Below are 22,269 nucleotides of genomic sequence, written 5' to 3'. Positions count from 1 at the left end.
AATGATGTATTGAAATTCAAATGAAAGAAGCCGGTCTCTATATTTAAAGCAGCATTTTAACCAGTTACCTTCACAGGTTGCAGAAGACGAGCCTTCCCATCTACAGAAGGTGTAAAATGAAACAACAAGGCTTTAAAGTACATTCAGTGTCCATTTATTTTTCTGCAGTCAGAAAAATAGAAAAAAGTAAAACAAAGAACATTCATACTGCTGAAGTGTCATTTGTCATGCTTGCACATTTACAGTACACGTTGATAAGATACAAAGTTTTGTTGAACCGGACATTTTGCCACGATATATATTTATATATATACAAAAATAATAATAATTAAAACTGCAGTTTCTTTAAACACGTTGACACATTCGTAAAAATAAAGCTTTCTGTAACACGTTTTCCGAACACGGTCCTATTTACAATCAGAGATGGAGATGAGTCCTGTTGAGCTACAGCTGAGACAACCCAGAGTTGCTTTTGTTTTTTTTTTACGTTTGCAATGATCAGTTTATCTGAAATAGCAAAATTACTGAAATTTCAACATCTAAAAAGACATTTCCCATCTTGTCATACCGTTACAAAGTTCATCTTTAATCTGCAATGACTACGTTTTCGCTGACTGAATCCTTATTTATCGTATCTGCCTCCGACCAACGCACAACTCCAACAAAATGATTTTGATTTAATTTTCTTATCAGAATAAGATATATTCATGAGAAACTAATGACATTTCACACATGATTTAAAATTTTAAAAGCAACCAAATAAGCGTAGGCAAGAGATGCTACTAGACTACTTTAACATTACACATGAACAATTTCTTTAAAAGTCCAAATAATAGCAGTGTTCTGAGAACAAATGGGCAAAAGACAGATACAGTTTGAAACGAGTGTGGGCAGCACAAACAAAAGGCACAAATGCAGACTGGGCATTGAGTGCTCCATGTTGGCACTGGAAAAGTGTTTTTTTTTTTTTTAAAGACAAGTCATAAAATGGCCACATTGTAGGTGAAGGACAGTTTTGCTACCAAAGGTTAAGCTGCATCTGTGACTATGACCTTTTCTTCAGCAAATACTGAGGAAACTTCTTCCTGGTGGTGGTTAACATTCACTAATTGGGACTAAAATCAACCGATGAGAGCAGCATGGTCATAACCCAAAACCCTGCAGCACACCTTTCTCAACTTTCCCGTCTGACCATCATGTGTCTGTGTGTGCGTATATGTACAGTATATGTAAAGTATACCGTGTATGTGTGTGTGTGCATCTGATCAGCGTTCAAACAAACAAAAATAATAATATCTCAGAAAATCAATCCTCAGTGCAGGAACTCCACTTCACTCGGCTGTCTAGCTCTTTGGTTTCCAAGCCTCTACAGTGCATCAGCTGCAGGCGTCTCTGGGACCTTCAGACCGGCTCTGCATGCCCCACGCTCCCTACGTCAACCTTCAAACTGATTCACTCCCATCACGGCTCCACTTCAACTGACGCTTCCTCTCTCTCTCTCTCTCACTCAGGCGGGTTCTCATCTTTACAGGAGTCTGTGGAGAAGAGGAAACAAACAAACAAAAAAAAACACCCCATAGTATTCAACAGAGACAAGAAATTATTAAAATACACATAGTGTAGCATAGACAGGATTACGGTCATTAAAGACCAAATCGTGTTTAAATGTTTTCATTTATTTGCATTATTAAAAACTGTGTTTAATGCAACTTTATCAATAACTTGTCACTGTGAAGCAGAATCTTGCCAAGAAAGAAGAAAAACACCATTTATGCTTTCAAAACTGTGATAAATCTCTAGTTAAACACATTGACATGTTGAATTAACTTTATTTATTTTCATGAATCAGTATTCATAGCAAGTTGTAATGACTTCATTTTGCACAGCACCCAGCAGGAATAAGTTAGAGTAAGCAGAATTTTGCCCGCTTTTAATATGTACAATATGACGACATGTAGATGTCTAAACTGAGCTTCCCGTTTTCAAAAACAACATTTATCATTCTTTTTGAAGCCCCAGCGACTGTCCCATTGGACTTTATATAGATCTAGTGAAAAGCTGCAGTAGACTGGATAGAATCACAAAATTATGGTTGTGCAAATTCTAAAATGTATACGGTGATGCTGTATAAATAAATAAAACACAGAAGGCACCAAGTTTTCTTTTAACGCTCTGCCAGTCTGACTATGAAAGCATCTGTTAATTGCCGTGTAAGTGTAAGTGTATCAATACAAATTGTATTTACATCAAAGTAGAGCTTGCTATGAAAAACTACACCTACTATAAACCAAATATAGTGAAATGTTCTAGTTTTTGTGTTTCAGTTTCAGACAGAGGTCACAATCCTGCTGCTAAAGCTGAAAAAAAAAAACAAACAAAAAAAAAAAGAGATTAAAAATTGGAACAAAAGGACAAACCTAATGATACCTTGATCTTGATCTCACAACTCTCAAATAGCATCACTCATGTAAATGTAATATATCTTGCACAGTTCACTATGGAACTACAAAAAGTTTTTTATTTCCACATTTCAATTTGTATGCTAAGACCTGTAAACAAACTGAGATGTAAAAATCAATGCAGATCCCCTCTGACCTACTTGGAGACTATTATTAATGTTTACTCCTGCACTGTGTGCAAACCGTTTACGTCAATCTACCTATCCAGCCTTGAACTGAAGCAGTATCTATTCACACTAATCACACTATTGTATGTTGAAAACCAACTTATATTTCATCGCGCTACGTGGAGAGCAGACAGTGAGTTTGTTTTTGAACCAGAGGCTCTGTTTTCTGTCCTGACAGAGGATGACAGGCACAAATCCACACAACACTGCGGCACACAGCGCCATCCAGCAGGACAAACAGGACGTCGGACACGCACCATGCCTCCTTATAGCCAAGCAAAACAGGTGCGTTTCCTACCTGAGGCAGGATAATAGGGCAGGTGGGGAGAGAGAGCTCAGGGTCCAGGACAGAAGGGGAGCTGGGGCTAGCAATGTTGAGCATCTATACCTGCAGGGCTGAGCACCAGGGCCTGGAGGATGTCTGACAGGGAAATTATGCCTTCGATGCTCGAGCGCTCATCCACTACCACTAACCGATGCACCTAGTGTAGAAATACATGTTGACGGATTAACTTCAAACCCCCTAAAAGAATATTTCCTTGAGTATTTACTGTAAGGAAAGAGTCAGAGTCTCACTTCAGCTTTGACTATTCTGTCCACAATGGTCTCCATCGTTTCCATTTTATGGCACTTGACGACTCCTTCAAAGTACTGAGAGCGGTGTTTCAGAGCCTGCGTCACCGTTATGTCCAGGTTATTGTATGTTTTCTCAGCAGCCAGGTTCTACACACACACACACACACACACACACACACACGACAATTCATTATATAAAATTGAGGCAATAAATCACAGCTTAGTTTTGCTTCTTATAATTGGTATCAAACTGAAAAGTATAAAGATTCTAATTTACAATCACGTCGAACTTGGAGTAAATATCCACAACTTTGCCTGTAAGAGAACAAAAAAATCCCACTGAGTAACATCGAATTCAGAAATAATAATAACATACATACAGTCAGTAACAGAGTTTGTGATCTCACCAGAGTCATCCACTACAGGCAAAGCAGACACTCGTCTCTCCACAAAGATGTTGAGCGCTTTGATGATCGGCGTGTCTGGGTGGATGAAAGCAATGTCGTGGTACGTACCAATGCCAAGCTCTCCGAGAGTCTGCTTCATGAAAGCCGGCTTTGGCATTTCACACATCTACGGTACACAAATGCACACAGGAGGACACAGATCACCACAACAATCCCACTTTATTAATTCAAACACTGACCACTAGGGGGAAGCAGAGAAATTGTGAAAGGACATGACAGTAAAAGCAACTGGAGCGATCAATCATTCATATGAATCAAAACCAAGTACAGTGTTCACATTCACTCACAAAGAGCTGGAGGAACTTGAGGATCCTCTTGTGTGTGAGAATATAAAGTGCGTTCCCTGTGACAGGATCAATGACCGGCAGGCGGTGAATCTTGTTTCTGATGAGGGTGTACACTGCATCGAATAAGCTGGAAATACAAACAGCATGATGAAATTCTGCACAAATACGAACCAAAATACAAAGAATAAAATATATTCATATTTTAACAACGTACCTTGCATCAGGCGATATGTTGACCAGAGGTTTAAATGTTGCTTGAAGGTACACCTCTGTTTAGGAAGGAAAATAAAATTATTATGGACATACTTGTAAAGTAGTGCAGCGCTTACAAAAACACAAGAATAGACTGGACAGTCTGCATGATGAACAAGATCAGTACCATCCTTGGTAATCCCTCTCACCCGCTCTATGATCAGCTGTGGCAGATGGGAAGCTCATTCAGCTACAAATTAACAAGGCCCTGAAGGCAGGCTTACTACTGCTACTACTGCCCACTTCCATAAAACTGCACAAAAACTTCTGTACATTAAACATTTAAGTTCAAAGAACTTGTCTACTGCATTTTAAATCTCTCTACTTACTTTGGTATTCACATACAGTGCAGTGGTACCTTATAGCTTGTACCTCTTTACTTGCGCAACATAACATCAATCAGTCTCGTGTTTACATGATACGTACCTCTCCATGTCTCAAGCTTATGTTCCTCCAATTCATAAATTTGCACCTGAAATACAGGACAATTGATTTAAAAAAGAAATCCTCGATGGGACAAAAAAAAAAAAGCCTGTCATGCAAATGTGATCTATCAAATGGACCTACCATCGGAGACTTATAGTATCTGTGTAGTATAATGATGAAATCTGTGATTGTCAGCATTCCTGCAATGACAGCGAGCAGTGAAACACACTGGATCTATGACAAAAAAAACAAAACAAAACACGGCACCGTGCCTCCAGGCAATGTGCAATTGGGTAGAAGAGACAACGTTTACGAGGGTGTGGTTCGAACAACACATCACTGACTCCCCCTCTGCTTTATCGTCACGCTGACTTGGCATTCATTATTCATCACAGGCTGACTTGCAATAAACTCTATTCAGCACAGCACAGTCAACTCGCCCCGCGTTTGGCTTTGGGTACTTTCATACTAACAGAAGGTTTATTTTTCCTTTAAGGTCTAAAGAGACTTTTCCCTTTATCTTTTATTGTTAAATATTATATCCAACTGTCGGAGCACTGGTCAATACAGACGAGTCATTATGGCGCTTAATGGTTTATGACGGCTCCAATGATTTCTGCTCAATATAGCATCATGCTCCACTAGCCATGACCAACAGCGTTAATACTCAGTGTTGCCTCTGTGCTCATTTTGCAGTGGCACAACAAAGACGCGTTACATCTCCGTTTACGGAATCTGTAAAGTAAAAGTTAGCATAACATTGTTTTTCTATAATTAAGTAGTGGATCAAATATGTGTCGACTGATACGGTTAAGACATTACATTAAGGTAACAATTCTAAGCTGTGTCCTTTCTTTGGAGCTTTAGACCTGAACTGCAACAAATTTAACACTTATCTCCATTTTTAAAATAATAATAATATGAAAACTATGGCTACTATTGGACACACTGTAAACACAATGCAAGAACCAGTCACATGAACACATTTGTTTTTAAAAGGCTGTGTAAGTATTTAAGGATCTGTAGCATTCACCAATTCTCTCGGTTTACAGCAGAATTGAAACTCTACAGTGCAAAATGTTTTTTACTTATTTGTGACATTTTCCTGAATGAAACTTTTCCACAAATAAAGCAGAACGGATCATTTTATATACAGTAGTAATATTAGGGCTAGTGACTGAGCTTTTCTCAGGACGTGCACCTCGTAATGAGGCGAGCAACTTATCAGACGTGTTGAGAAAAAAAAAAAAAAAAAAAAAAAAGGGTATTTAATACTAGACAAACATGTTCCTGCAGGCCCAATCGCTTTAGCTTTACATAAAAGGAGCAGTTCTGACAAAGCCATAAAGAGCTGACAGATTTTATGTATCTTACCCACAAAGCTTTGCTTCTCTGTGTCCCATAGCGGAGCAGCTCGCACGCCGTTGGCCACCAAGGCAAAGAACGCTTTCTTAACCTGTCAAATTAAAGATCCAATTAGATTATAGAAAATACTGGAGATGAAATATGAATCTGCTGATTTTCAATTGTGTTGTTGAATTAAGCAAATTAGTGGTTTTGGGATTATTTAAAATAATTATCAGTTCTATGTGGAGGGAAAAAATAAAGATCTCATCCTGGACTCTCCAAACATGTGGTGGCAGGTTCTTACCGTTTTCTTGACATGTTACGGATTAAACAATTATGACCTAGTTCAGACTTTTGACAGCTTTCTGTTGGTTTTAGTATTTCCATTTCTTTTAGATAAAGGCTCCGGACTCTTAGCAGCTGTGGATTTAGTGGTTGAAGATCTACACATCAAACAGGTCAAACCTCCCCAGGATTACTGTTTAACAACTTTAACAACACGACAATTTCATTAACCATCTCATAGAAACTGCTCTGAGGCAAAAAAAAAAAAAAGAAATCCCACTAATTTTACTGAACATTAACTTAGGATGAATGTCTGTCTTAGTTCTCACGACAAGTAACCTTCAAATCACATGAACGTTTGACTTTGTCACATAACGCTGCAGCAAAACGGAAGATTTTCATGAAGTCAAAAGTGTCATTAGAAAAAAAAAATGAAGACATGATATAGAGAGATAAAGAAGGAAAGTACTAACTTGGAGTGCTGTGTCGAACACAACCAGCTTGGAGCTTGTGGGGACGATGTCGTAGCACTTGTGGGATTTCATAAAGCGCATGTAAATATCACTTTCAGGTTCAGCAGCTGTAAAGAGGGGGGGGGGAAGCAGGAAAATACTCTTAGAGGAAGGAGAAATCTCCGAGGGAATATATAATAGGAGAGTGGAAACAAACACACTGAGAGCCTAAACAACCATTATGGACCTGGGCCACTTTACTGCTCCATCTTAGTGATAATTACACCAACAAGAAGGAAACAGTGGAAAAACAAAAAACATAACGAAAAACACACAGACAGCAGAGCACTGCAGGAGCTTCGATCCTTCACAGATCACAAAGTTTCTCACGTGTGTTGGTGAAACGGGCTGCGACTGCATCAGATTCAGATTTAACATTAGATCAATGCACAAATTAAAACAGCTCCGTCCAGGAAAAGAATCACTGCTCTTCCTGTTTAGGATTGTTGGTCGGATACATTTATTAGGCGCACCGAGCTAAAAGTCGACCGCGCTAATGCAACCTGTCCTGCAACTAATTCAATCTTTATGTAGGAGATAATATTTTGTTTATCTTGAAATTCAATTCAACTGTGTGATGGTGCTGAAATGCACTATACCGGCAGGTGTTTCTATTATTATGTCCACGCCTTTTATTTCAATTATTAAATAACACAAACCATCTGTATGTCTTTAAGTACATTGTTTTGTTGTCAGTGCTTTGTTTTTTTGTTTTTTTTTTTATTTCTTTACTAATTGCTTTGGCTTTTAAGCTTATGACCTTTGACTGGGAAAACTTTAGTAATTCATATTTTTTCTTTCTTTTCCTCATTCTTCTTGTGTCTGATTACCTAACAGGAAATAACTTTTTTTTACAGTTTATGAACTCAATGTTAGGTCCTCCATTTAAAAAAAAAAAAAAAAAAACAAGCATTCCCTAAAACATGTGTTGCAACATGTTTAATAGTTTGATAAGACACTGACATATAAAGAATTTAATTTACTTTACAAGAACTGATGGTTACAACAACACACCGGTTAAATCTGCAGCATGTGGAGGAAATTCCTCAGGTTTTGATGTAATTTAAAGCAGATCAGTCGCTGGATCTCTGTGGGGGCAGCGACTTACCAATAAAGTCTTCAAAACAGATTTAACTGCACATCTGCTTTGTTCCTGCTTATTCAGCCACACATTGAACCAGGTAGCTTGATAATAAATCCCACCTCTACCTCCCGTGGAGCTCGGACTAATTGCACAGACAGAGAAGCCGTGTGTGAGCCACCTTCACCTACCGTCATCATCTAGTTCAAGTTTCTCCAGCATGCCTTCGAAAAAACCGTAGATCTGTGAGAAGGGGAGAGAAGAGCACACGTTTGCAGCAGATACAACAACACACGGGGGAGGACGACAAAACTTTGGCGAAATTGTGAGTGAGCCGCGACTTTTCCAGCAGACTGTGGTCACACGGAGAGCGGTGCGCAAACGCGAAACCTCCAACATGACGTGCGCCACCAGCGTTTCACCGATTACATAAAGCCCCCCCCCCCTTTGCTCCTCTCTTTACACTGAGGTACCGTGGAAAAAGCTGCAACTTCACTGGTACGTTGTTATTAACCAGCACACACCCCTTTAAAGTCGAAGTGGAACAGTCCTGATCCATTTGGTGCAGCGGGGGGGGAACCAATGTCTGCACGCCGCTCAGACAGCCGCTCCACACGCGTGTGGGCATTAATCCCACTACAGTGAATCAGCTGATTTCATTCTTAAAGTCCCAATCTGCCATATAATACTCACCACAGCAAAAGTCTCACATGAAACATGGAGGGGGGGGGCGCAGGGGAAAAAAAGCAGGAAGCTTTACGCGTTGAGGACACGCCTCTCCGTGCAGAGCAACCTGGGTGCTTCACCATATTAGGAAATCCCTTGTGTTGCTTAGCAGCAAGAAGCTGGGGATGCCTGGTCACATCCTCAGGGTTCATTTCTAAAGACACCACGACCGCGGGGACGGAGGTCGACAAAAACAATCCTGGCAGCGACAGCACAAGGAAATCATGCAAATGGTGTATTTGCAGCTTACGTGCAGCACAGGTGACCTCCCAGCATGAAATGTGATGCGTCATGCAGACAGATATGCGTCTTCGTTGATATCTATTATTTCCACTGGTCCCTAATTTTCCAGAATATTCAACATGGAGCCACTGCGGTGATACAAACACACCTGCATTGGGATGTTTGACAGTCCCCAGCGTCACCCTGCAATAGTGACACAGCACTTCTCTTGCCAAAAACTCCTCCTGCACTTTCGTAAATCTCACCCTGCTGCATCACAGCAGGCACACAGCCTGCCCGGGTATTACAGCAGACTCCGAGGAAGCAGCTATGCACAAATCCAGTCAATTAATTGCTTTTAAAATTGAATACTGCTAAAGTAAACTACGAGCACGAGAGGATTATTTTGGGAGCCGCCTTTATGTAGACCAGAGCGAGGGTTTTGTGGGAAGAGAGAGGATGACAGGCACTGACTCATCACTCTTCAACCACCATTATGAATCGCTGGATGTTAATACCAACAGGACACCACGCTGGTGATGAAATATTGATTTACCTTCTCTGGCTAGAGTCCACAATCACTCACAGCAGACCGCTAAAGACAGGCGTGCAGATAATTATTCATTAAATCAGCACAACGTGTCACGACGTCACTCCTCACTAGCTGCAGGGAATCAAGATCACACCCTAACTCAGATCCTACAAAGGCTTCAGGGAAAAGTTTCGTTTTAGCTCAGCTCTATTTCAGACTGCTTCAATGCTGAAACAATATTTGCACTCTCTGTCCTGCCGCCGGAGCTCAGAGCTAGTAGTGCAACAGTTTTGTTGACACACCACATGCTCGAGCATCAGAGCCTGAATTAAAGAGATTTGCATCATCTAGGCTTTCTGTTCACCGCTGTCAAAGCACACCCCTATGACTCAGAGAAAAACAGCATATGAGTCATAGACTGAAGGCATGTAAGGTCACCTTTTTATAGTCACAAAGGAAAATGGAAATCAGCTTCTACATCACATGACTCATGACATTTTCTCATACTACTAATATTAAATTAAGGCAAAGAAACAGTTTTTTACAGTTATTTTAGGAGAACTCATGCATTTTTAGTTATAAGCTGCTGGGAACTTATTGTTCAGACCCCACAAACAGTGACTGAAGTGTACTAAGACACATTTCTTGACTCTTTAAAACATTTTTTTTTCAGTGAGACTCACTTGTGGTGAGGTAGAGTAAGCAGAAACAGTGCTTGATGAACTGAGAGGAGGTTTAGTTAAAGGAAGGCTGAGACGCTGTCCTGTGTCTGGAGGTGTGGAGAGGGAGTGGGATCGGTAGCTTGGCTCCAGGCGTTCGGGGCTGGGCCCACTCTGCTGGGCATCCTGAGTGAAAACAGGTTGGCTGGACGCCTGGGTCGGGGTGGTTGGTGGTGTGGAGATTCCAGAGGCTGTGGAGAGTTTGTTAGTTTAGTTAGTTTCTTATAGGTAAGATGCCTGTCAGAGTTTAAATCTAATTTTCAACAAAGACTTGTCCAAGGCAGCAGCATCGACACCGATGTGCTGCGGTCCAGCTCTGATATTTATCTTTGCAACGCTTGTGTTGAGTAGTGACACTGAGATGCAATGTGGAGTGACGCTACTGACTTAGTTGGCAACACTGGGGTGCTACAGTTGTGACTGCTGCTGATACCATTAATGCTGTCACATGGTATCTCAGAGGAAGAATGCATATCTGGTCCATCAGGGACTGAGAGAGTCCCGACTACTGACAGACAACACAAATACCAGAGATATGTGCAGCCCAGTCATTAACAGAGAGAGAGGGGGCCGGTAGTTAAAAAGCACCGTAACAAAAGCTGCCAGAAAAATGACTTATCTGAACTCCTGTAATTAATTATATTATCAGTAACTCAATCAACAGTAGCAGGAATGAAGGGCCCAGTTTGAAACAACAACAGAGGAAACGTATAGTAAGTCATAAAACTAAACATTGAGGGGTTTTAGTATTTACTCGGGAGCTAAACAGCTAGTTATTTCTTCTGAATAATAGCTTTTCGTGAAGCCTGATTAAAAGAAAAAAAGAACCTACACTCCCATGGTTCATTCCCACACATGTTTTCACTTATTTTTTCAAATTGGAACGTATCTGAACACTGTGTGGGAATATAGGAGGAGGCAGCAGCTCCACCCATTTCAGCCCAAGCCACAGTCTAATTAGCTGGAATTGAAAGCACCCGTGTGTGTGTGTGGTTGTGCAGAGCCTTTCATTTCTGTTGATCTGTTTGCCGTGGTGCCTTTCAATCTTACACTTGTTTTCATCGCCGGACTTTTTGTCTAAAAGTTAGTTTACATACACACTTTAAACGAGTTCCCTTTTAATTCTAAGTCTCTTCCTCAAACTACATGATGCTGCAGCCACCTTCTGCTTCAGGAACAAGTGGGTTTAATCCTTCATGACAAACTTGTGAATCTTAAATAACCTTTTTTTTTGTAGTATCGAAATTAAGTAATTGGTTTTATTTAAAAACTCTAGCTTCCATTTAATCCCGTTTCGTATTCATTATATATTATATATATATATATATATATAATGGAATAATTTTAGAAAATGAAATAAATGAAGGAATGAATGACACAGTTCATCTTCTCTTCCTGTTCCACTGTGAACTCAAAGTCCTCGTAACAGTCAGCTGTTTGTGATGCAGCTACTCCTGCCAAAGTGTCAGGGTGAAGGTGTCCGTCACATGACTGTCACCACATGCTCTTCCACGTCAGGCGTCACAATCTTACGCATGGTGACATGCGACACTCGAGCAGCCGCGGCTCTAACCCGCTGACATATTTCTGAGGCCAGACAATGATGCACGTTACAAAAGCCTCCACCATGAGACTTCAAGTTGACTTTCATTGTGTCCGGGATTGCCAGCTAAAGGTTAAAAGCTTGTGCATCCTCGTAATTGAAGCAGGACAAAAATCTCTCTCTCAAATCTGTGTGTGCAGTAATTTTACCTAATTTGCTGTGATGAATAAAAAAAATAGTTTTCTGCCAAAGCTTATTAAATAAAAATAAAATAATCCAGAGTAGCGTTTGAGGCTCAGAGTGTTGAGCGAACAGTTTTCCTCGGTCTGTCCAAGTGCACTCCACACTATCTCTTGACATTTAGTTGGCGTGCACCGGCTTCTGCTGTGTAGCCTTCTTATTTTAGCCACGCTGTTGTGGCACATTCCACAGGAGGAGATAACAGAGGCACTGGGAACTCTTTCCTCAGCCTGATTAGCAGTGGCCTGCCAGACACTAGTCCGAAAAAAAGGAAGCAGATGCCGCGCTGTAAGAAGTTCGCTCAGTCTAACTTAACAAAATACTAAAGTAATATTTTAGTGTGAAGCTATCTAAGAACATACTACATACTGATAAGTTGTTCTGATGCGATGACAAACACTGTGTTGCAGTTTATTTTAATAACCAATAAATAGTTTTAAGTTATTTCGCAAGAACAGATGTGAAATATTCCAGCTTCTCAGCTGTGGTTATTTGCTGCATAGTTCTGTATGACACACTAAATATTTTTGAAGAGGATCAAATACATAACAAATCATTAAAACAATGACTAATGGAAATAATAGTTTGCAGCCCTGATATGAAGTTACGAACAAAATACTCTGAGATGTGGGCAGTTAATTAGAGGAATGTGATCATCTAATCTCTCCTGTTTGTACTGATGTCATTTACAACATTGCTGTTTTATTGCAACACCAATAAAAGCAGATCCTCTCAGCCTGTATGCCCCATTAGGCGGAGGGGGCACAGTCATGTGGGGCTACGCTGACTATGGGAATACGAGACCTCACTGGTTGACGTCAAAGTTAGTGAGACCACTACAGGCCCAGTGGACAGTGTTCTTTAGCCAGCTCCTGAAACATGATGAATCACAACTGCGAATGGCCATGTTTGTATAGGGGCACTGGTTAAAACTGGTGAGTAAACTATGAAGCAACAGGTGACATAAACAGTTAGTAACCCCAATTAGCACGAGGCTTTAAAGGTTTCGAGGATTTTAAACTCATGTGCTAGATACACTCAAGCACAGGCTGCTGCACCTAAGTGTGTGAACTGCATAATGCCAAAACCTTTAAGTTAGCAGAACTCACATGGACACACAGCGTTTTAATGAACTGAAATTTCACATGTAGACTCTCTCAAAGGGTGCACTGAGCAATATAAGCAGCACAGCATACAGGTTGTGGATCAAGGGTTTAGGTTAAGGCATCCCCACATTGTGCACCGTCTTTACGCTGAAGTCATACAGCCACATGTGGATTTACCTCATTAATGACAGCACTCTGCTCCTCTCATGTACAGAGGTCAGACGTGCTCTAAATCAGGAGCTGTGAAGTCTGTGATAAAGTGCCACTTGAATGCCAAACAATGTGCCCCCCGTGCTTCACTCGTCACACTATGATCCTGCACTGTGCAATTAACTGCATTAAGCCCGCATGTTTGTAATCTGTGCTTGTTTGGCACCCGTCACCTCGGTCACTGGTCATGTCCGGCTTTCTCAAACATTATTAAGAGACAGGAGACACCTCGCAAACATGAGTGTCAGTGGTAGTCATAAATGTTTACAGCTTATCTTATAATAAGGTTTTCAAAATGCAGCAGCTATTCTAAGGAGACCCAGAAACAATGAACTCACTATATCACTATATTTTGACTTGAATCAAAACAAATGACATTTTCAAATGACATTTTTCTATTCGGGCTCTGCATTATATAACAAGACTTTAGGAAGAAAAACAATATTACAATTGTGGCCCGACGTTACCTTTTGAAGTCCTCTAATTAATAAGCATTTATATTATCGGCTTTTACACATTACCTTACCTTAGTGTAATTGTGACAGGTTTCAGTTAGTTACAACCAGAAAATAGTTCATTACTTCCTAGAAAATAAATTATATAAATAAAAATGATAAAAATTCATAAAATCATTTGTAGTTATACTAGATTCATGATGCTAACACCCCAAGTTTAATTACACACCATCTAAAAATTGAGACACTTTCCAATGAATTATGTTTTCTTTCCCAGTTGTTAGTCATGGCCACAACCCCATTTATAGAGCATTCATCATGTAAATTATACCTTTTCAGTCTTTGTCTACTCTCATAGGACATCTTAAATACTGGCGATATTTTATCAAGACACCTGCTCAGTATATATGCTGAAACTGTCCTGTGTTGTACTGTACTGTATAAGAAATCTCAGTTTAACTTTGGTTTCTCTGTACTTATCTACTCATTTCATTTATAATTTCCCAGGTAAATGTTATAAATGTTAAGTAATTAGGGGATTGTAAAAGGAAGAGGTACCATTTTTTTGTCATCTTTATTTTAATTATTACCTGTTCGGGGTCGATAGGCTGGACCCTGCCTCTTGCCCAGTTACAGCTAGGATATTTTTGATTATTAGTTATTATTTATTTTTACTTAAGTTATTTTTTTAACTCACAATTTATTGTATTTTGTTGAGTGAAGTTATATATGTATTTATATATAAAAGTTGGAGGAGGTCGATGGTCTAAGCAGTTCTTAGTTTTTTAGTTTTATACAGCTGTGCAAGCACAACTAAACTAAATTAAACTAAACTATCAAAACAAAGAGCATTTAACAAGTATATGATAGGTTAGTGACAGATTTCTACCCACTTAAATATAAATGCTTTCTCATTTTGACTTTTGTTTAGTCTTCAATCCTAATAGTTGTTGAGCACATTACCAGACAGATACAGTGCCTCAGATTGAAGCCTCCCTCCTAACCCATCTTGATCCTTCCGTTTCTTGCTCCGCCTCAGGCTGCCAAACCTCTTCATGGAAAGCAATAAGTTGTGGGTTCAAAACAAAATCTGACCATGGCCATCCGCATCACGGTAGAGACACAGAAACATCTTAAAGTGAGTCTCACTCCATTTCTACGTGAACACGTTTTACAGAGATAAAAACCAAAAAACAGATCCAACTGACGACTGAAAATGTGAAAAATGCCTCCAACTGATGGATCAAGAAATGTGCTGCTTTTTATAGAAAGCAGTGTTCACTGTCTATGTCAGCTCATATATTTGATGGAGAATACTTGAAGAGTATGAAAGCTGTAAATTCCACACAGCTCCAGCAGAGAAATATCCTTGTTGGCAAGTGATGCAAATAACAACTAGGTCAGACCGGAGCGCCTTTTCCCCTCTCGGTGCTGTCAAGTGTCAGGTGCAGCTGTAGGTGGTATCTCTTTAATACAGCACGCGCGACCACAGCCTGTAAAAGGAGGCCTGTCTGTGAGGGATGCACCAGTGATTGGCTCAGGCTGCACATCTCCCCACCCTCCTGTTCTACTGCCCTCCCTTTTCTCACAGAGTTGATTCAAAGCGGACATGTCTGTCGTAGTCTGTCTTCAAATAGATATTCACAATCATAATTTCTCAAGCTCAATAAATTATTTCTGAATTTGCAGATAAAGCGTTCACAAATAAAGACATAAAGGTTGTAGTGTTGCCATTTGTGCACGTAGCTGTCTGTAACATTTGGGGGCCCGATCTTTATGCTGCAGAGGCCAGCCCCCGTCAGATGACAGCAGGGGGACACCCCATGTTCGGTCAGCTGATCAGAAGGCTCCCATTCAATACCACATGCTCCCCTACCCTTAACAGCTGGTCCACTCAGTATTTTCTGCTCACATATGCTACAGCATGTCCAGTACAGATCTCAATTAACATGTTACGCAAGTGTCCCACTCCGTTCAGAGGTTCAATAGCCAATATAACCCCCCCCCCCCCCCCCCCGGCCACATTATTAGGTACAATGTACCTGTATAATATAATGCAATCCAGTAAAGCAGCTCTGCCATCAATTCTACTTTTAATAGTAGTATAACTTCTCAGTTTTTGTTGAAACTGTCAGAAAGGTGATAATTCTACTATATATTTATTATTGAGGTTATAGTAGGTGGTGGAGTCGTACAAGAGAGCGATATATTAAAAAGTCTTTCTAATGTTTCAAGGTTGCAAAACCACACCCAACACACCTCTTCATTAATTAAAGGCCACTTGCATAAAGGGTTGCTAGGTTTAAGATCCAGGAGGATTTAAAGATGTTATTAAAAACACAGCTGCATGTCCAAGGTATATTTTGTTAAGCTCTTTCCTAGCCTAGCTTATCCACACAAAAAAAAAATCATCATAAGATAGGACAAGATAAACTTTATTAATCCACGCAGGGAAATTCAGGATCCTACCCATGTAAGGTCTGCGTTTTATAAATCTGGTCAGTCAAAACTGCCCAGTTCTTTTATTTACTGACAACATACAGCACACAGTAGCAACAGGGAGAGCTGAGAGAGAGGGGGGAGAAACTCGCATGGTTATGTGGGGAGCTCCTGTGAGTCTGGTCATTTCCAGATAAGGGTATGAAAGCACTAGAGTTGCCTTCAGCAGTGAGAGACTGACAATGTCCAGGCGAGGGGAAAACACATATTTAGACCAGCTAATAATGAGAAGACATTCTGATCATATTTGAAACAACTATAGATACCTTACTCAACCAATGAGTAATATATAAAAGATACTTAGGAACACAGTAAATTCTCAAAAAAAGTTTTATATATACAAGTAATAGTGTAGAAATGGTAATTATTTGTAAAACAAACACTGTACATCTTCATCAACACTCATTTGAAAGTCAAATCAAGACAAGACTATGCCGTCAGCACACCCTTGTGGTGAAAGCACGGCCCTCTACAAAAATATCCATTAAAACAGAAACGCTGGCGTGCCCACTCACTTCCTGTATGACATTCATTTAAAGGAATACTTTGTTGTATAATCGTTAGCGTTCACTTAAAGCCACATCATTAGTTCAGAGAGGGTATACCGTCTCGAACCACATCAGACACCAGTGATCCTGAGTAGCTGGCATGACAGCACGACACTTAAGTGTGTTTTGGTGTGTTTTACTCTGGTTACCATCAATAACAATCTCCAGAGGAAACGGCTTGCTGACTCTTGAGGTCTGGCCCTAACAGAGCTATTACACCAACCAATGCCAAACTGACCCTCTGCAAGGAAACAGAGAAGAATGGATTTACGTATGTGCCAAAAACATATGACTCATGCGTGTTTGATGCTTCCAGCAGGGCTGTTGCTGACTTAAGCAGACTGGTTTGTTGGTTGTTACGCAATAATCAGACACCCAAATACATGGAGCTGAAAATCTGCCCGATATGTCTGCTCTTCATAAAATAAAGGCCTTGTTCTGCATAGTCTGCCTCATCTCACCATCACAGCACACACTGTACCAGCAGAACCAGCATGGCATTAATGGGTTTTAATGGTAATATGAAAAATGTTCTCTGGCTGGGAGTCTTGTAACGTTAACTGGCTCCATAATACCCTACTCAATGATAGGAATGCTCTCTCCACTTTGACTCAAACAATATAATAAGCAAGGAATTTCCTTTTCCTAGAGAATGGTGCTGACATCAATAAGTTGACTGATAATGAAAGAACATCTCTCTCTCGTGACTGTGTTGGTCTGCAGGCCACCACTGAACAAGTGGAGGGTTTTTCTTTTTGAACATGCAGTAACCCTGGTTTCTACCTTCTTACTGACACAGTTATATGCAATGTTTGTTATGTTTTTATGACTGCTGCAAACTATCTGAACCCAGTCTAAAAGATACAGGATCTACCTTGTACATAGAGCAGGAAAACCCCAATAATCACATAACACAGTTTCATCCATTGTGTCTTACTTCCTGCAACTATCTTCCCCATAGATCTCTGCTGGTGCACATATTAGTACTGATCTGCATTATGACCAGATGACGCACTCTTTAAAGTTTCCACAAAGATAAGCCATCATGCATGAACGAGTAGCTTTTAAACTCACCCCTCCGGGTTCTGGAGAAGATTTTTAGGCTTGCAGGTGAGGAGCCGGATGAAGCGGAGCGGAAGATACCACTGAAGCTTAGGCGGCGGGGGGACTTTGGCGGTGAATCCTGGTGGGAAGGATATGGGAAGAGCGTTTTGGGTGAACCTGAGCTTGTCTTTAGTTGCACTGGAGCGGACTGAGGACATGGGGGCAGCTTGACAGGGCTCCTTGCAGACACTCCTGCGTTGGGGCTGGTTGAACCGATGCAGCGCTCTGCCTGAGAGACAATTAGGGGATTTTATTTTCATGCACTTGAGTTTACATACAGTGTGTTCCCACAATAACATACGAGACAGTTGCAGAACTAAGCAGATAACAAGAACCAGAACAAATGTTTAAACTGAATAAGCAAATGCGGAGAAGAGATTTATTGTGAAATTACAGCTGTTGGTTGCACACTGCTATTCTGTTCACTTCTCCTTTTTATACACATTTTGTTTAGTCAGCCACATTGTAACACTTAATGGTATCTTATAAACGGCGGTATGCAATAAGGCCAGAGAGCTCTTCGATACAACATTTTGCACTTCTTTCTAGTCATTTCACATCCTGGACAACACTGTATTCAAACCCAACAAATACCTAACATCTTATTTTGTCTGCAAATACAAATGTCCCAGACATTAACTGAGCTCAAGTCCAATAATACTGAAATTTAGGCTTTGTCCAGATAAAATGTTCCACATTTCCAATCATTTTATACGACACTGTACATAACCAGATTTTCTCTGTTTCCCTCTAAGACACAGCGCTACAATGTGAAGCATGTTAAATGACCTCGCTCTTAATACATGTTTTTAACAGCAACACCAGGTCACTATCAGAACAATCAGAACTTCTCTGAGGTAAACAGTAGTGACAAGATTGTTCATTTTGACTTCCTGTGTTTTTAAGTCTGTCTGCGTGAGGTCGATATCACGTAAACACACTGAGGAGTCCTTCTTGATTCACTGTGCGGATAGCAAAACAAAACATGAGCGATGGCAGCCAATCTAGCTGGAGACACAGGGAGCCTCCTCCCACCACGGCCTGATGTCTGCTCGGGATATGCCAACAACAAATCTTTTAACCATTTGTGGGCTCTCACGCTGTGATCTCTAGCTCAGGGTTGTACTGTATTTATGGAAAGCATGGGACATGTAACAGAGGGTTTTGGAAACATGTGGGTGGATGTATAGTAACTACTCTATATGAAACTATTAACAATAAACGCTGCTGCTCTATAAAAAGGAAAATGCACAAATAAAACACATTCACTCACTGAATTTGCAACAAAGGGACTCACAATGTTATTTGCTTAAGGCCGGCCCTACTCCACACACATACACACACACATTTTCTGTTTAAACCAATCCTGTTACAAATCTGAGGGAGCTCGAGTGCACACCCATCTCCACTGTTTGCCAACAACTCCAACTCTGTCATTGTGCAAGAGCTTGTTAAGTCAAGCGAACCAGCTATCAGCATTTTGTCTGGATATAAATCAGTTCTTTCAAAACACCAGCTAATGCAGGTTTCTACCAGCACCGTACAAATGTTCCTGAGATTAAACTGAAATATGTATTGTGGCTCAATATGGGCTGATGGTCAGGAATTATTCCCATTGAAATCAATTTCAGCAGACAGTAGGAAGAGGTTGCTGCCTGAAAAAATCAATTTCCTGTATGCGATCTTGCTACGACAGGACACAGTGGGCGTAACGTTACTGCGAGCCAGTGAGAGTTGGCAGAGCAGGAGGGAGGCCTTGTGATGGTAATATTTTGCTGTCCCAAATCCCCATCTACGTGTGTCCAAAGCCAAACAAACAAGAGCCAAAGAGACAAGATAAATCATGTGCAGGGAAGAGGCAAGCTTAAGAAAACAAACAATTGGCAAGCAAATGGAAAATAATGACACAGAAATCACTACACCCAAAAATCTCTTCTGTACCATCTGAGCGCCACTTTTGGTCGAGCCACTCGTCTCCACTTGTGTGGACGTAAATGCGCCGAAGTCCTGCACATAAGAGAGATCAACATTAGGGGGATAAAGCTATAAATACTCGGAAATATAGCAGAAAAACTAAACGGCATACCAGGTTACACGAATGTCTTTTTTTGCTGCTGAATGTTGCTTTAGCTGTGTTAAAACTGAATTTGTTTCAGTGAAACTCAACATAGTTAAGGCCGCCTGCTTTTTGCAGCCATTCAAAAAAGATAAACATGTTTTGCCACCACAGAGATAATATGAAACACATAACAACCTTCTTCCCCATACCAAGGGCTGGGTTTTAGATTCCACTTTAGCGGCGTGATACCATGCTTGATGCAGCTGAAAGGCAGCTTAGTTACACAGGTGTAATTAGTTGACTATGCAAACCTGTTCTGATATCTGTTGTGCAGCTGTAGGAGTGTTTTCCACCAGGTTGTGCAATATTTTATTATTATATTATGATGGTAAGCTCCATGAGCAGTGTCTTATCCACAAGCTTGCATCAGATTAGGGAAGTTATTTTTCCAATAAATTCACTTGCACAGGAATTTATCATTAAAGCTCACATTGAAGTTTTCAAATCCATTAATTTTAAATTATATGTTACATTGGTGACTGTATGATTGAGTTTGAAAACATTGTTCTGATTCATGTTATAAAAGGAAATGCACACTTTAACAGTAATATGTCTGTTATCAATGGTACAAGACTAAACAAATTACTTTTCACCTACGTCTGCTTACAGATGTCTCTCTCTCTCTCTCTCTCTCTCTCTCCAGGAGATGTTCTGACCTTGACTAAAGTAATACTATTCAATGCACAGATTCAAACTGCCCCACTGGAATAACGTTAAATAAGTAAAGGCCTTCATAGTAACCATAATGAACGATGACTTGTTGGTGTAGACTACTCTGTTTCCTTTACTTAGTATTACTTGCTGTTCCTCATAATATGTAGATGTCTATATTAGTTTAGAGAATCGGTTCATCTGCAACAAATATGATCAATCTTAAGTGACGCTTAAAAATAAAGCGTGCCTGAATTGATTAGATAGATTATTTAGGGGTACGTCTTTCATGTGTTGTGGATCTTTGCAGAGTGATCATCTTTGATTTTGGAGTGCTGGTGAGACAAGACAAGACATCTGAAGACCTCACCTTGGATTCTGCAAAACTTGATGGAGCTTTACCATTAATATCACAATTCCCAGACTTATTTTACTCCCCAAACGACTGCATTAATAAAAAACATAATAACCACCACATGACTGTAATGTAAATAAACATCAGTTGCAGCTCTCAGCAGGGGGAGTTGGCCACAATGACACCAGCACCTCGGTGTGTTGTGTCATCGTGGCCAACTCTGACTGATGCAAAACGTTAAACACCAAGAAGCAAAGTGTCCAAACATAAATCAGCACCAGTCTTGGGCTCTGGTGCTGGTCGAGCTGCTGCAGGATGAGCGACTTTCATTTTGGAGGCAGCTGGACCTGACGTGGTGCAGCTGTCAGTCACGCTGCTCCGCTACAGACGGCTGATAAAGGCTAACAAGTCCCCGGTCCTGGCTTCACTAAAACTTCAACAACAAGTCGAGCTTGTCTTTGTTTTTGTTTTGTTTGTTTGTTTGTTTGTTTTTTTGCTACCAGCATCAGTACGAAGCCACATTAGCTGATACTTCACCGACTCACTGGCATGTTAATCCGCAGGCTTCTCCTCTTCTTTGGCGTTTTCTTCGAGCTCTCCTTGCCGGACTCCATCACCGTGCTTCCCATTTTAATCTCCAAAGTGGCCAAAAAAAAAAAAAGTGGGCTAACTACCCGCTGTAACCCGCAGACCATCAACAGCTGCCTCCACCTTCGCTTCAGCTGCCCGCTCTGCTTACTACGACAGCGCTGGAGGCGCCTCATCCACCAGGAAGTGGGCTCGGCCGGGGCGAAGGAGAGGCAGGGCACCGCTCCGCGCACAGGTGTTATGTCACGGTCTGCACCCCCACACACACACAAGCGGGTCCTCTGCCATGTTTACGAATCGCCACAGAGGAAATAAAACTGCATCCCAAGACGCTTTCGTCCGCGTATTTTGGCTCCCTAAGCTCAATAAACTGCTCGTTAATCCTTATAAAAACAAGTCATCTCATAAGGAAGTGAGGCTGAGGGTTCACATGCTTCTGTGTTATTTCTTATTTCTTATTTCTTATTTCTTCCCCCTCCCACGACCATTTCCTTGTACGGTGCAAAACAAGACAAAAAGGCAAAAGCGAGGACACACAGGCTGGAAAACATGTTTTTAGAGGGCAATCAAACTTTTAACAAACTACAGATGTCAGCTGTTCGCAGATAACTCGCCAGTAGATGTCAGTGTGACTAAGATGTCTGCAGGCCACTGTCACCGTGCTGTCATGTCTGTGACTTAAACATCTTACCGCAGTGTCAAGATTATAATAAAGAGTTGGAAATACTTTTTATTGTGTGTAAACAGGATTCTTATACACGCTTTTAATGTACCTTCAAGCATTGGCACAGTA

General features: G+C 40.7%; 1 protein-coding gene across 3 annotated transcripts; it reads right to left on the bottom strand.

The window, feature by feature from the left end:
* Window positions 1-131: 131 nt before the first annotated feature.
* prkag2b (protein kinase, AMP-activated, gamma 2 non-catalytic subunit b) lies at window positions 132-21,683 on the bottom strand. Of its 3 annotated transcripts, none has more exons than XR_003299699.2 (16): window positions 21,434-21,682; window positions 19,705-19,770; window positions 17,734-17,992; window positions 10,023-10,249; window positions 8,051-8,102; window positions 6,740-6,846; window positions 6,009-6,090; window positions 4,776-4,834; window positions 4,635-4,680; window positions 4,171-4,225; window positions 3,957-4,083; window positions 3,610-3,775; window positions 3,480-3,517; window positions 3,203-3,349; window positions 2,925-3,108; window positions 132-1,535 (listed from the first exon to the last, which is right to left on the bottom strand). XR_003299699.2 is itself a non-coding variant. In XM_026373625.2 (16 exons), the coding sequence occupies exons 1-16, from the start codon at window positions 21,650-21,652 to the stop codon at window positions 1,504-1,506; spliced, it is 1,776 nt and encodes a 591-aa protein (XP_026229410.1). In that variant the 5' UTR covers window positions 21,653-21,683; the 3' UTR covers window positions 132-1,503. The 3 variants fall into 3 exon arrangements, 2 of the variants coding, with proteins under 2 accessions (XP_026229410.1, XP_026229411.1); XM_026373625.2 differs by having other exon boundaries at window positions 3,015-3,108; window positions 21,434-21,683; XM_026373626.2 differs by lacking the exon at window positions 19,705-19,770 and having other exon boundaries at window positions 3,015-3,108; window positions 21,434-21,681.
* Window positions 21,684-22,269: the final 586 nt, after the last annotated feature.

The sequence above is a fragment of the Anabas testudineus genome, chromosome 17, assembly GCF_900324465.2.
Source record: "Anabas testudineus chromosome 17, fAnaTes1.2, whole genome shotgun sequence".
NCBI lineage: Eukaryota > Metazoa > Chordata > Actinopteri > Anabantiformes > Anabantidae > Anabas > Anabas testudineus.
Note: the sequence above shows the minus strand (reverse complement) of the source record. Positions and strands in the feature narration are given on the sequence as shown.

Coding starts and splice junctions, on each gene's coding strand:
- prkag2b (XM_026373625.2), bottom strand. CDS start 21,652: ATGAGGCGCCTCCAGCGCTGTCGTAGTAAGCAGAGCGGGCAGCTGAAG. Junction 17,993..19,704: donor CCAAAAGTGGCGCTCAGATG/GTACAGAAGAGA, acceptor ATTGTCTCTCAG/GCAGAGCGCTGCATCGGTTC. Junction 3,109..3,202: donor ACAGAATAGTCAAAGCTGAA/GTGAGACTCTGA, acceptor TTTCTACACTAG/GTGCATCGGTTAGTGGTAGT.